The 14848-nt window shown below is 45.4% G+C and overlaps 2 protein-coding genes across 2 annotated transcripts in view; both read left to right on the forward strand.

Moving 5' to 3' along the window:
* The first annotated feature begins 4536 nt into the window (after window positions 1–4536).
* On the forward strand, window positions 4537–5819 carry LOC115069315 (protein FAM24A-like). The gene is made up of 2 exons (XM_029560707.1): window positions 4537–4670; window positions 5574–5819. The coding sequence occupies exons 1-2, from the start codon at window positions 4537–4539 to the stop codon at window positions 5758–5760; spliced, it is 321 nt and encodes a 106-aa protein (XP_029416567.1). The 3' UTR covers window positions 5761–5819.
* Window positions 5820–9125: 3306 nt separating this feature from the next.
* Window positions 9126–14848, forward strand: part of Cuzd1 (CUB and zona pellucida like domains 1) — a 23562-nt gene continuing 17839 nt past the window's right edge. Inside the window, exons 1-3 of the mRNA XM_008827261.1 lie at window positions 9126–9207; window positions 11333–11483; window positions 13403–13617. Coding sequence (XP_008825483.1) covers window positions 9126–9207; window positions 11333–11483; window positions 13403–13617 — 448 coding nt within the window. The remainder of the gene's footprint in view (window positions 9208–11332; window positions 11484–13402; window positions 13618–14848) is intronic.

Below are 14848 nucleotides of genomic sequence, written 5' to 3' on the forward strand. Positions count from 1 at the left end.
TGAATTTTAAATTTCATTTATTATACTTTCCTACTCTATAATTTCCATTTGGCCCATCTTAATAGTTAAAGTAGGGCCAAGGTCTAGGCTTTTTCAGTTAGCGCTTTTATTGCTTGCTCCTACATCTTTTGTGGGCCCTACTTTCCTATTTATTTACATGCTTTGCAGTCTTCAAAAAAATACCAGACATCTTACATGCTACAACATGGTATCTCTGGAAATCAGATTCTTTCCCCAAGATTTATTGTTGCTGTTTATTATAGTTGTGTGGTCTGTTTAGTGACTTTTCTCACCTACTTCTATGACATCTGTGTCATTCATTGTGTGTTGTACGTGGTTCACTGGCAGTTAGTGATTGGGCAAATATTTAAGTTCTTAGAGTAACAACAAAATCTCCCAGTCTTTGCTGAGGGCCATGCAGCTAAAACCTCTGTCTTAGCCCCCTCCCCCCGCCCCCTGCTTGGGAAGCACCTCCAGTGTCATCCAGATGCAGTCACTTAGGTCCATCTCATGTCTTTCTAGGCATGCTTATAGTCCTATTCATGCACATGTCTTACACATGTGTATGGCCTTCTAGACTATATGTCAGAGCTCTCTAAAATCCTATTGTTTGGGGACAGCTTGCTCTGTTTTCAGCTTCTCTTGTTTCTCTTGAATAAATGTTTTCTGGTATACTACTCTAAGTCTAAAGATTTTAGTTGATTTCCAGGGTTCTGAAAAATTGTTCTGAAATTGTTTTGTTAAATTTGCTATTGTTTTTGAGACGACAACTTTTGGAATTTCTTTTTAAATTGTTTAAATGTATTCTTTAACAACTTAATCTTGTCTACAATATATCTTGACCATACCCACCATCTCTGACACCCTCCGTCCACTCAACCCTGACTCTTTCCCCAACATGTCTCCTCCCACCTCCATGTCCTCTTTTATTGCTGTTGATAATTCACTGAGTTAAACTAGTGATGCCAGCATGTACATGGATGTGGGTCCATCCATGTTGTACATGGATGGGCAACCTACCAGTGGTCACAGTCCAAAGAAAAGTGATTTTCCCTTTCCCAGCAGCCACCAACTACCAATAGGTCCTATCAAGAGGTCCCATCTATGCTGGGATTTTAACTAACTTGATCTTGTGTAACCACTGCTGCTATGAGTTCACGGGTTCAATGGCCATGTCATGTCCAGAAGGCAGCATTTCACAGCACTCCTCCTCATCCTCTGGCTCTTATGTTCTTTCCACCCCTTCTTCCACAATGTTCCCTGAGCCTTGGGAGTGGGGGAGTGGCCGTAGATATAGATGTTCTGTCTATACTTGAGCAGTTGTGAGTCTCTGAATTAACTTCTACCCACTGCAAGAAGAAGTTTCTCTGACCAAGGTTGAGAGCATCTATGGGTATAAGCATAAATATTTAGAAGGCAGTTTGACAACATGATCACTTAGCAAAGCAACAATAGTATTTCCCCTGCTTGAGGCTTATCTATGTCCTCTCCAGTCAAGAGGTTTTTGACCAGGTTTATAATACTAAGCATAAGTACTATATGTTCCCTGTGGAGGAGGCCTCACATCCAACCAGAAAGTAGCTGATTGCTCCCTCCATAACACGGATGCTCCCCCATCCATCTTCCTTCTTTAACCCTCATTATGCCCCTTTCCACTCTACTGTCACTTGTGTCCTACCTTTCATTAAGGCCTCTTCCCCTCTCCTCTCTTATAGGCCCTTTAGGACTTCCTCACCTCAACAGACACACCAAGTTAAGCACAAATCTAAATATTTGAAGCTAGGATCCACATAAGAGAGAACATGTGATGCTGTCTTTCTAGGCCTGGGCTGTATCACTTAGTGTGATATTTCTAGTTCCATTTTCCTGAAGATTTCATAGTTTCATTTTTCTTTGCAACTGAATACAGTTCTGTTGTGTTTATGTAGTATACTGTTACTGTCCATCACCGATGAGCATCGAAGCTGATTCCATACCCTTCCTAGCTCTTGTGAATCTGGAGGTTCTTGTACCTGGAAATGTTGATCACCACTGCTTTTCCTGGCCTCATTTAGGTTTTGTCCAGAGCAGTGAGGAATAAATAACATGTTGTAGTTAAAACCATTCCTTCATTTAATTGCATTGGATGTTCTAGGTTGAAGTGCCTTGAAATCAGAGAAATATGATTTCAATCATCTTAGGTGAGTCATGTTTTTGGATCTCTTCATCTTACCCATGTAGTATGATATGATGCCAATGACTCCATAATGGAATTATCTTACATGGATACATATCATTTCATTGTGTGGCTAAAATACAAAATCTGACCAATCTTTCATAATTGCCTAGATATTTGTAATATGAATATTTTTAGATATTGGTTTTCCCACATTATGCCTTTTAAAAAATTGAAATCCCAGTTTGATTTTGATTAGCAGTCAATTCCCAAATTTCTCTGGGAGAAATACAATCTGAAAAGGGATACTAAGAATACATGCTATAAAATAGTGTTTGGGCACTTTGTGCTGAGGTATATCAGAATGGAATTCAGAACTCTGTGAAAGAAAGCTGGTATCTAGAGAGTTGATGTCACATAGCATGCCCCTGACTGGGTAGATGTCGAAGCTAACAATGGCTGTCCACTCCAGCAGACCACACTTCTGAAAGTAAGTTCTTCAAATTCAGAGCTTAGTAATGATAATTTCCTTTCTCTCTTTTTAAAAATATTTCATTTATTCTTTGAAAATTTCATAAATGTATACAATCTATCTTGATACTATCTATCCCTCCTCCCTTCACTCCCCCAGACCCCTCTACAAGGTATTTCCTTTCCACTTTCATGTCCACCAAGTCCAATAAGTGCTGCTTATGTGAGCATGGAGTAGGGCCATCCACCGTGGCATCGGCAACCTCCCAGTGGCCACATCCCTAAAGAAAAGTGTGTCTCCCTCCCCCAACAGCTTCTAATCAATAGCTCCTTGACTAGGGGTGTGTCTCAACCCCTCCCTTATTCATGCTGGAGTTTTAGCTCTAGATCTTGTGTGATAACTACAGCTGTTGTGAGTTCCTGTGTGTAGTAGCCATGTCATGGCCATGAGACTTCACAGCCCTCCTGTCCATCCTCAGGGTCTTACATTCTTTCCACTCCCTTTCCCACAGCATCCCCTGAGCCTTAGTGGTGTGGGCTGGAGGTTGGCACAGATGGACCATCTATACCTAAGCACTCATAGCCACTCCTCCCAGCACTTTGACCTGTTATGAACCTCTGAATTAGCCACTGTCCACTCCAAGAAGAAACTTCTCTGACCAAGGTTGAGAGCAACATTAATCTATGGGTATAAGCATAAATATTTAGAAGGCAGTTTGATAACATGACCATTTAGCAAAACAGTAGTAGGTTCCCTGCTAAGGCTCATGTCCTTCCCCAGGCAAGGATTTTATAGTACATGGCTTGAATTCCCTCCTTTGGAGCCTCAAATCCAATCAGAAAGTAGTTGGCTGCCCCCATAACCCTCATGCCACTATTGCACCAGTGTACACATCTTGCCTGGCCAGTCAGTATTGTGGGATGCAGGACCCAGTGCTGTGTAAGAGCACTGATGTCTTTTCTTCCCTGGTAACCTGCATAGCAGGGAGAGAGTTTCCTGGTCAGTTTGACATTAATTTCTCTCTGTCTTGCAACCAAAGTGTGTGGATGTCTTCAGTGATAAGGCCTTACCATTTTTATGGTGGAAATCAAGAGCAATGGCAATAGTTTGTTTTCTTGATTGCCTCTGGAGCCTCCCTGACCAGTAACTGCTAGGGAGGTAGTCCATGCTCAGCACTGTTTCCTAACGTTTATTTTAATTGTGTAACCGTATGTTTTTGAAACTGTTGTCTTTTCATCCAGCAATGAAGAATCAGAAGGCAGTAAGTGGGCCTTGGTGACCAGAGAGGCTTCCTACTTCCTTAGTTCCCCCTGAGAATGTCAGAGTCTGTTTAAAGAAATTATGATTCCAAATTAGAAGTATTGAAGATTTAGGTCTTGTAAGGAAAATGGCAGTTTTCAATAGAAGACTTGAAAACTTTCTTTTTTCTAAAACAGGCAAATGCACTATTTACAAAGTGGATTTGTGAATTCTCCTTATTATTGGAACTCTGATATAGAAGTGGTCATTCCCATAAAAGACCTCTGAACTTTACGTTCAGGATGGGTTTAGTTCTGACTCTGAAGATGAGCAGAGTTGAGAAAGCCCAGGCACGTGGAAGGCAGCCACTGGCTCAGGTTCAGGCCTGTTTGCTATTCTAGGGCGGATCACTTTATCCTGCCCTCCACTGTCTGTCCTGGTTCTTCTGACTTCTGGATTTTACATTTGCATCCCTTTTTGGTTGGAAAGAATCCAGCCTACTCACTTTGGGCCAAGTTAGGCCTCTGGGGGAACATCCCCCTTGTTTAGAAGCAAAGTATCTGTGTTTGATGTTCATTTGTCCTTCACTGAAGGAAGCAAGTGGGGGTGGTTAATGGTTGTGTGGGAGGGAGACTACCTTCACTGCTTGTCTCCACTTCTCTGCCCAGGAATGTCTAAGCCTTTTGACCTCCAGACGACGATTATACTCATCATTGGTTGTGGTATCCTGGCAGCCATGTTCATGTTAATAGGAGTTGTCCTCTGTCTTTACTCTAAAGTAACCAATGCACTGAAGTCATGTGGGTAAGAATGAACAACACTCTCCAGGGGACAATGGGGCCCCCTGCTGGAGAAGGACCACTCCTGCAATGGCCATAGGTGGGGGAGGTCAAGAGCCACAGTCAGGTTTGAGAAAGCAAGAGCAGGTGGTGGGGGGTCTCAGGGTTTTCCTTGAAGCCTGGGTCTGTGAGTTCACAGGTAGACTGTTCTCAGCCTGGATGCTGCGTGTGCTGGACACTGTGTGTGCCAGCACTGCTTTTCTGTCACTTGACCTCAGTGAGCAAAACACCTTCAGGTGTTTGACAGCCCCTTGGCCGAGTGTCCTTTCTGTCCCCAGTCTGTAGACTGAAGAATCTGCAGAGGATGCTGAGGTGAGCTCTGTCTCCTACTCACACAGAGCGTGACCACAGGGACCTCTTTTCCTCTCACTGGGAGGCACTCGGGTGTGCTCTCGTTTACTGCCAAGGGCCCTGGGGACAGTGAAGAGGGTCAAGAGCGCAGAGGCCCCACGGAGGACAACTGACAAGGGGGTGTAGGTCAGATGTGAGATGCCTGAAGTTTGGGAGAGGAGCTAAAGTATGAGAGACACTGGTCGTCAGCTGCAGTGGTGACTCCGTTGTAGGGTTAGATGTGGAGCCCAGGGCAGGGCCCAGCCAGCTGCAGCAGCTTCCCCACCATTCCCACACCCCATGGCCTGCAGCAGGCATTGCGTGCAGTTCACACTCCCTGACTTTTATTACCCGATTTCGTTTGCACAGTAATTCTGGGAGGGGAAGGGATGGGAAAGTCGGAGAGCTTTAATCCAGGGCTGGTGTCCCATGTGTGATGGACTCTTGCCCTGGACGTCCCACATAGCCCTGACAATTGTTAGAAGCTCCCTGGGAAGGAAAAGCCTAAGCTCACGCTCTGTGTGTGTGTTTTCCTAAGAACTTCGAAGGAAGCAGATGCTCTAAGCTGTACTCATTCATGCAACGTCACCCCGGACAAGGTCATCCAGGCCAAACCCCTCCTTGCTGAGTCTTCTCGCGCCCTCCAGTGCTGTGATGCATGTAGCGTCTACGCTGATGTTGGCGGCCTGCCACCTTGCTTTTGTGACCAAAGTGAAGGACTCTGACATGGCTGTGGTGGACACAAAAAAATCTTTGTGAGAGATATTTTGAATTTCTTAGTAGAATATTTTATCATTAAAGCCAATTTAGTGTTTCTATTCTGATATACTACCTAATGTGTTATTTGTGTACTTTTGTATAAATGTACAATAATGAAAATAATCTCTCTCTAGCATGTTTCTTAGTTATACTCCTTATATTAATGTGTTATCCACTATGTTGTGGTAAAACAAGGAAAGACAGACTAGTGAAAAATAATGGCCCCCACTTTCCTAAACCCGTGTAAACATAGTTGATTTCAGGGCATTTCCAACTTCAGTAGCAGGTAGATGGTTGGGGTGGTTGGAAAGCAGAGGTAATGTGAGTGGCTCTTCTGAGAGCTTCTTCCCTCCCAGTCCAGCTTGTCACATGCCCTGACAAGGAAGTCACTCACTGGCAGAGAATGAGGACCAACCAGGTGTGGTATCATTCCATTTAATTTGACTGAAGTATGTAATGATGGGGTTGAGCTTAGTGGGTTCAAACGAACATGAAACGTGAACCCTGGTGCTATGCACCTGTTATCTCAGCACTGGGGAGGTAGAGGTCAGAGGATCAGGAGTTCAAGGTCATCTTCAATGAGATAGTGAGTTTGTAGGGTCCCTTTCACATGGACCAGTGCTGATGGACCTGACAATATCTTCAGTTCTAACAAAAACCTGTATCCCAAGGCCGAAGCCCAGGTCCCTTCACTACAGCATAAGCAGAAGGATGCACTCAACATATCTACTCTTTCCAGGGGAGGCCCCTTGACCTCCTTCCTGCTACAGATGCCTCATCTGTGATCTGTGATGCCCCTTATTTCCTTTCCTTGATCAAATCTCCACCTGTGGGCATCCCAGATATACTGAAGATAGTTGTTACTTAGTCACAAGCTGTCACGTAGTAAAGTTTTTTTTACTAAAAAGAGGAAAAGCAAACTCAGAAGCTGCTTCCTCTAGGTCAGAAAGACTCGGGACATTAGTAGTGGACAAAGTAAGGGGGACATCGGGAGGCCTTGCTGCTCTGCAAGAACCATTCATGGATGCCCACCCCAAAAGTTGAGCACTCTAGCCCCAACATACTTCTGAAGAGGTCAATACCCTGCCTCCATATGAGGTCTGAAGGAACCAGCCCAAGGTTTTCTAGGTAAAGGGGATCTGGCCTTTTTGACTTTCTAGAATAGTGTTCATTCCTTGCCTGGATTTGACTTCTCTTGTCCCAAGCAAGGTCCTAGCGGATGGAGAACATCTGAGGTCCCTCTCATCCCAGCCAGGGGGCAGCTGAGTGCCAGGCACTGGGAGGCCTGTGGCAGCATGTCCTGTCCTGGGGGACTAGGTCTGGTTTGGGCATTAGAAGAGACATGAGGCAGGTAGGTCATGGCATTTTCAGGACTCTCCCGATGGGCAGGAGGATAGAACACATGCAAGCTTGTAGAGCATGAACTCAGGTTGCATCTCAACTTGGCTTTCACTTGGGGAAGTCCCTTGACCTCTCTCAGCATCAGTTACCTGTTTAGAATGAGGACCTGTGTAGTGGACCAAGGATCAGTGAGAGGAAGTTGGTCTTCCCACTCCGCAACAGCCCTGGCTCACGGCAATGGCACAGAGCAGGCTTCGTAAGAAGCCTGGATCCCAGGCTTCCCTCTCCTCTGCCTGGCCCCTCCCATGGTGACCACAAAGCCTCATACACAGTGATGATTGTGGACTGGGGAGGTAGGAGATGCCCCCCATGGGGCAGAGGAGTGACTGGGACAAAGCCCAAGATGGGGTGAGCATGTGCAGACATGGCTGATGGTGAACAGCCTCTAGTAATCAGGATGGTCCTCAGCCCACACAAAGGTCCCCCACTCAGTGCCCACCTTGATACCAGGTCCTTGTCTCCTGTGTAGCTACTTGTGATGACAGGAACCCAGCAGAGCTGTGTGGGGACCTGGGGAGTTTCCAAGTTCCTGTGAGCACCACTCCTCAGAGTCCTGGCGGCCACCTTGCCACAGGCGCATAGGGTATAGGGCCACTCCCTGACCCAGGGCTCACCAGGAATGGATCCTCTGGGGCAGAGTTGAGGACTATGCCCTCCCTGAGACAGTCTGGGGCTGAGTGACCCTGCAGAGCAGCTGGGTCAGAGAGGAGTGAAGGGGTCTATGAAGGTTCCATCCTAGAGGACTCTCAGCCTCACCTTGACCTCCATGGAGCTGCTGGATGAGTCTTAGAAAGTGGTGGTTCAGGTGACACTCCACTGAATACAACTGGAAATTTCCCTCTGTCCTACGGGTCTGTCTTCATCAACTGTTGCGTGAAGTTTCTTCCATCCCTTCTTCCTTCTCCCCCATCTTCACTTATGTCCAGTCTGTAGTCATATCAACTAGTTTCTGCCCCAGGGCCTTTGTACTTGCACCTTGAATGAAACCCCTCGAGATTCTCGATTGCCTCTATCTTCTTGTCTTCGCTCCCATTTCATCTTCTCAAGATGCCTTTCCCCTCCCCTAATATTTCATCCTTTCCCACCCAAGAACACCATACTCTGTTCCATCTCTTAGCATGGTCAACATACCTGTCCCTGTATTAATTTGTTATCTGTTTCCCCCACTTAGAATGCAAGTTCCATGAGGAGAGGGTCCATATGTCTCATGCTCAGGTCTGTATGCCCAGGCCCTAAGGACAGTGAGCAATGAATATTCTCTCAATGAATGAATGAATGAATGAATGAATGAATGAATAGCCCCCTCCACACACTCTTCTTCCTAGTCTTACCTCAGACATCAGGATTCCTTTCTCTGAGCTGAAAACTCTGTGCCTGATGGACTCTATCCACCTGTTTTGGCCTCTGCAGACAGACAGGGTCAAGGAGCCTGACCTGAACTTTCTTTACCTGCCCATCACCCTTAGCCTCTCTTCTCCCTCTGGGTCCACCCCATCAGGCATCTGAGGACCCAGCTTGGTTCACAGTTTGCCCAGATGCCATGTTAAACCCTGGCCTGCTGAGCTTTGGACCCTAAAGTTTTCCATTCTCGGAGAACAGTCATGGCCTCAGGTCAACGATGCCACCCCATTCCTGAGCTGCACAGAAAGGGCCAAGGATCAAGTGCAGATCGCTTCCTGTTCCAGAGGAAATGCTCTGCAGCTGCTGAGTCCTGTGAAGAGCCTGGCTGGCCTTCCTGCAGCCCTTCTAGAAGCCAGGGAGGAATGAGTGGACTGCTGGAAACTGCTGGCCAGGATGCAGCCCCACAGCTGTCATGTTCTCACCAGTATCACCAACTGACACGTTTCCCTAGAGGTGGCCAGCAAGCTTATGAAACCCAGAGACATATAAAAGCCTGTTGGCCCCAAGGACTGCTGAGCCCCTTGGGAAGATGGAAGTCATAGGAAGGCTCGTCCTTGGGGCCATTTTAGTTGCCTCCTGTTGGGCACAGTTGAATTTCACCAAGGCTGAAGGTAAGAAGATGGAACCAGGTTCCTCAACAAGGAAGACCTGCTTTTACCAGGCCTCTTCCCAAACTTTTGAGAGCTTTCCTATCTGCCGCTGCCCTCAATACAGAGAATGATTCAACTTAGTGCTCTCTGGGGATCTTGCTTTGCTCCCACACTCATTTCACTCAGGTCTACAGGACCATGTTCAATGGACTAGAAAAAGCACATACAATCTCACTGGGTAATTTCACTTTTAACAGCGCATCTTAGAGAAGTAATCCCCAAAGTAACAGATACCTATCCACTTATATAGACATTTGTATAATTTTTAAAAATGTAAGTTTTGGTCATTGATTTTGCTGGGGTAAATTGATACAAAGAAATATTCTGGCAAGTTCTTTTTTATTAAAAATATTTTATTATTTTTATTTTATGTGTATAAGTGTATTGCCTGCGTGTTTGTGAGTGCACCCGTGTCGTGCAGTGCCACGGAGGTCAGAAGAGGGTTTCGGATCCCCCTGGAACTGGAGCTAAAGACAGTTCATAGCCACCATGTGGGTGCTGGGAATCGAACCCGGGTCCTCTGCAAGAGCAGTCAGTGCTCGTAACCACTGAGCCATCTCTCCAGCCTCTGTTCTGGCAAGTTTTAAAAAATGACACTGTGCTGGAGAGATGGCTCGGCGCTTAAGAGCACTGGCCACTCTTGCAGAGGAGCTGGGTTTGAGTCCCAGCACCCACATGGCAGCTAACAACCATCTGTAACTCTAGTTCTGGGGGAATTCAATGCCCTCTCTGACCTCCACATGACACAGGTGCATTTACACATAAACAGGCAATACACTCATATACATCATATAAAAATAATATTTTTAAAATGCCATTATAAGGATCTATAAGAGAGGCTCTCCATTAAGAGGAAAAATGCTTAAAGTTTTTACAACACGATAGTGTTTATGCTTAGAAAGACACACTGGAACATTTTCAAAACCCTAAGAGGCGAGGAGGAAAGGAAGGAACAGGAAGGTCTCAAGATGCTGGATCTGGGTGGGTGGGATTGTGCGGTCATGCTTTCCTTCAATTGTCTTTGCTTCTTCTTAACAAATGTATGAGTGGTTATTGTTAGGTAAACATAAGTAAAAGACATTGCAAGAACATTTTCAAGGGACTAGAGAGATGACTCAGTCGGTAAGAGCTCTTTCTGCTCTCCCAGAGGACCCGAGTTCAATTCCCTGTATCCAGTGGCTTACCACTGCCTGTAACTCTCCAGGGGAGCTGATGCTCTCTTTTTGCCTCCAGAGGTGCCTCCTGACTCTCATGACAGACAGACAGACAGACAGACAGACAGACAGACAGACACACACACACACACACACACACACACAAATAAAAATACATCTAAAAACCTCCACATTTTTACTCATCAGTTACAGATGAAAATGTGAAGCTTTGTTTCTAAAAACTTGAGGTTTTGAATTTTAGCCTCTTTTGATGAAAAATGCCTATTCTTGTCCTTGTTGCTGTTTTTGCCTTTATGAGTCAGGGTCTTACAATGTAGCCCAAGCTGGCCTCTCATGTGGGATCCCCCTTCCTTGGCCTCCCAAATGCTGGGATTCTGATGTGTGTCCCCCATACCAAGCTTTCTCCATTGTTAATTGGGTTCTTTGCCTTTTTGAAAAATTCTTTTTACATTTGTTTATTTTGTGTGTGTGCACAAGCACATGCTTTCTCACATGCCACGTGCAAGTGGAGGTCAGAAGGCAACCTGCAGAGTTCTCTCCTGCCATATGGAATTCAGGTTGTCAATCTTGGCAGCAAATTCCTTTACCACTGAGCCATCTCACTGACCCTGGCTTTTAACTATTGGATTGTAAGATTTCCCCACATATTCTAAATACAAAGCTTTCTCTGAAAACCATCTTCCTTCAGGCCCAGACATGTTCTTTTAATGGACTACATAGCGAAATCACAATTCTCCCCCATGGGCTAAAAGGCCAAACCAATTGCTTGTGGTGTGGTTTGGAGTGGCTGGGATTCCAGTCCCAGTTACCTGCATGCTTGTATGTTAGTCTGTGTGGGAGGTAGAATTCTAGTCCCTGCTGGAGGGGAAGGGACTGCTCCTTTCCTCCACACCAACTATGGTGTCTACCAGGCAGATCAAGCTGCACGGCCAGTCTGGGAGGGGCCAATCTGGGAGAGACCTACAAAGCCCTGATCCTACAACTCAATGATGACGAGAACTGTACCTGGACCATAGAGATACCTGAAAACAGGAGCATCAGGATCATCTTCTCCCATGTCCAGTAAGTGAAGGCTTCATCATCCTGAGGAGGGTGCAGACACTGGGGTGGGAGATGGGTTCCTGTGGAGGGAATTCAGCTACTGCTGAAAGTAGTCATAATGATAAGGGGGGGTGATGGTGGTGGCTGCTGGTCATCACTGAGGACTGAATGCCAAACTCTGGGTCACACAAGTCCTGTGAGGTTGGCACTAGGGTTACAAACATAGGAAGTTTGAGAACTTGCTGAGGTCACACTAACAGCACGTGGAAAGATCAGGGTTAGTTCTCAGCTAGTCTAGTTCTAAACTGTAGGCTAAAACCTTAAACTTTGGCTCCAAACTTTGATCTATAGTAGAACCATTATGGAATCTTCCAAAAATCCAAATTTCTAGACCGTACTCTATATACAGTTAGATAACAGACCATGTGGGCAGGACCCAGCACTGGCAATATTTTGAATTTTTATTTTGAGAACAGCATGCATTTATGAATGGTTTTTATAATACCCTTACCATGCCACGCTGGGACCTCAGAGGCCTCTGGACACTATAGAGCCTCAGGGCTTCATGAAACTTGTCCTAGTTGATTTCTCAGCAACCCTCTGCACCGGGTGATCCAATTTCCAAAGTTCAGAGACACCACTCAATGGACCCACAGCTCCAGAGCACCAGAAGAGGGAAAGGAATGGAATCCCAGCACTGTGGCTCCACACTCCTGCTCTCATCCCACCGCTGTGGTTCTCTGCACCACCAGGAGCTCCTGGAGGGCTCATTAAGGCACACGTGCTGGGCCGCCTGGGGTCTCTACTATCTAATTCAGATAGGGTGGGTGGGACCTGAAAATCTGTATAGCAAACAAATTCTCAAGTGACTCTAATGTAGCTGTTCAGTCCAACACACTTGGAGAACATGGGCCTTCCTCCTCAGAAGCTGGAAGTGACCTTCAATAAAAAGCAAAGAAGGGTGCTTACTGACTTCCTGGAGTAGGAGGGCTAATTAGAAATATAAACCTTGTTCATGGTAAGGGCAAAAGTCAGTAGAAATTAAGATTCAACCTTCATTGAAGACTTCTTGTGTGTGAAACCTGTGGTAGGTGCTTCATCCTCAGAACAGTAGAGTAAAAGGTGTGGTGCCTCTCTTTCTTACAGAAGAGAAAACTGAGGCCAGGAAAGGTTAAACTGCTTGTCCAAATTTACAAGGCAGGGAAGTGCTGCGTGGAGGGAAGCCCAGGTTCCCTACCCTCACAGCATTGCCTCTAGGCCATCGTGGACATATGTCCTCTGTGGGCATTTGGAGACCTCACAGCATTGCCTCTAGGCCATCATGGACATATGTCCTCTGTGGACATTTGGAGACCTCACAGCATTGCCTCTAGGCCATCATGGACATATGTCCTCTGTGGGCATTTGGAGAGATCCAGACAGAATGGGCAGAAAACTGAAATCCTGGGTCTGCCTTGCTCAGAGCAGAGCAGAGTATTGGACCATCTTTCAGAATGAGGAACTGAGGATGTACGGAAGGACGGGGCAGCTGGGGAGCTGCTGAGGATTACTCCACCTGGAGACAGGTGGCCAACAGGGAGGCGTTGTCGCTCCTTTCAACAGACCTGGATCCCAAACATCAGTGAAGATCAATCCTACATTAGAAAGTTCTACACCAGATAGTCACAAGAGCACAGAGAACAGGAGCGATAGAAGTAGGAAAAGGACTCGGAGTCCTGGCTTCTAGGCCGCCTTCCCATTTACTAAGTATAAGGTGCCATCAAGGTAGTTCACCTTCCTGAGCCCATTAAGGTTGTGGTTTGATGTCCAGGAGGTTGGGCTGGTCTTGGAGAGTTTAGATGAACCAGATTGCTCCTGCTTTATAAATTACCATGCTAATGTGAACAGGAGACAATGCTTTTTGAAACCCGTTTTGCTAGTGGCTAGTTTTCTCTTCACAGGTTGGATACAAATGGAGGGTGTGAAAGTGAAAACATTAAGGTCTTTGAAGGAGAGTCCACCAGCAGGCCTCTGCTAGGGACAGTCTGCAGTAAAAATGACTTCGTTCCCGTGTTTGAATCATCATCCAATTCACTGACATTTCAAATAGTCACTGACTGGGAAAAAATCCAAAGAAGTGTCTTCATCTTTTATTACTTTTTCTCCACCGATACCTGTAAGTTGTCATTGGAACATCCTCCCCCACCCCTCTGCAAGCACGGTTGTGGCAACTCTTCCCTGGGATGTTACACTCCTGATTCTGAGTCTGTTCCTTCAGATGTCTCTATTTTGTGCAAAGGCAGTTCTCTAAACTCTAGTGTAAATAAATCATAAACTGCAATTCTTTGGTTCTAGGGAAGCCCAGGGTGTTTTTCTTCTAATCATCTCCTTGGTGAGGCAGTGGATATAGCTTGTCAGATAGCTACAGGCTGAGGAGTGCTATGGTAGAGCCTAAAAGAGAGACTATGTTCAGCTTATTTAGTAATAACCTTGAGACCTTTGCAACACCTGTTCAGGGACCTCTCCCTAGTCCAAGTCATTAGATATGGGTTACGGCTCTTTTTTTTTTTTTAGTAAAAGCAGATATTTTAACATATATTATGGAACAAGCTCTACTCTGAGTTATTTACATGTATTAATTCATTATATAATCACTCTGAAAGATAATAGCAAGCTAGATCTAGGACTTGTAGTCTTCTCTACTATTTAAAGATTCTATTGGAAAAGAGAAGTTGGTCCTAGAGAAGTTGGATATTGGTTCACGTATCTTGAGAATCCTTCTTTTCTGATAAGATCCTCTGTTTCTTTTTTTCATGTACTTTTTCTTCTGGTAATTAGCATTACAAGTTCTAGACAGGGAACTAGAAAAAAGTCAGAACAGGGCAATTTTCAATTGTTCATATGAGAGTCCATTGGAATTTCTTGACAAGGGCTTCCAAAAGCATCCCTCTGTTGGGTTCCTCCTCATTTTTCTTTTGTCTGCCAAGGCTGGACTCGAGAGTGATGGATTCAGGATTTGCTTTCAGGTATTTTGATAGCTGTTGGAGTGGCTAGAATCAGTGTCAGCTCCCTCTCAAAGGCTTCTAGATAGGGGGAGAAAACTAATTTGTCCATCATTTTAGACCAATAGCTTATTGTCTCCCTTAGCTACAGGTGGGCACTACAGTATTGGAGACTAGATTTGAAGTCTTACATATGAGCAGCACTTTCTGATGAGGAACAAATCATCAATGAGAAATAATTGTCTAAATAACTTTTAAAAATTTTTTATTTTTATTTTATGTGTATGTTGTATTGCCTGCATGTAGGTAAGTGCACTCATGTCATGCAATGCCTGCAGAGGTCAGAAGAGGCTGTCGGATCCCCTGGAACTGGAGTTACAGACAGTTGTTAGCTGCCATGTGGGT

Source organism: Nannospalax galili, unplaced genomic scaffold (genome assembly GCF_000622305.1).
Source record: "Nannospalax galili isolate Female #2095 unplaced genomic scaffold, S.galili_v1.0 scaffold31, whole genome shotgun sequence".
Taxonomy (NCBI): domain Eukaryota; kingdom Metazoa; phylum Chordata; class Mammalia; order Rodentia; family Spalacidae; genus Nannospalax; species Nannospalax galili.

What these genes read in the sequence shown, in the direction of transcription:
- LOC115069315 (XM_029560707.1), top strand. Translation starts at nt 4,537, where the DNA reads ATGTCTAAGCCTTTTGACCTCCAGACGACGATTATACTCATCATTGGT. An exon ending in AATGCACTGAAGTCATGTGG is followed by an intron (nt 4,671 to 5,573) that starts GTAAGAATGAAC and finishes TGTTTTCCTAAG; the next exon opens with AACTTCGAAGGAAGCAGATG.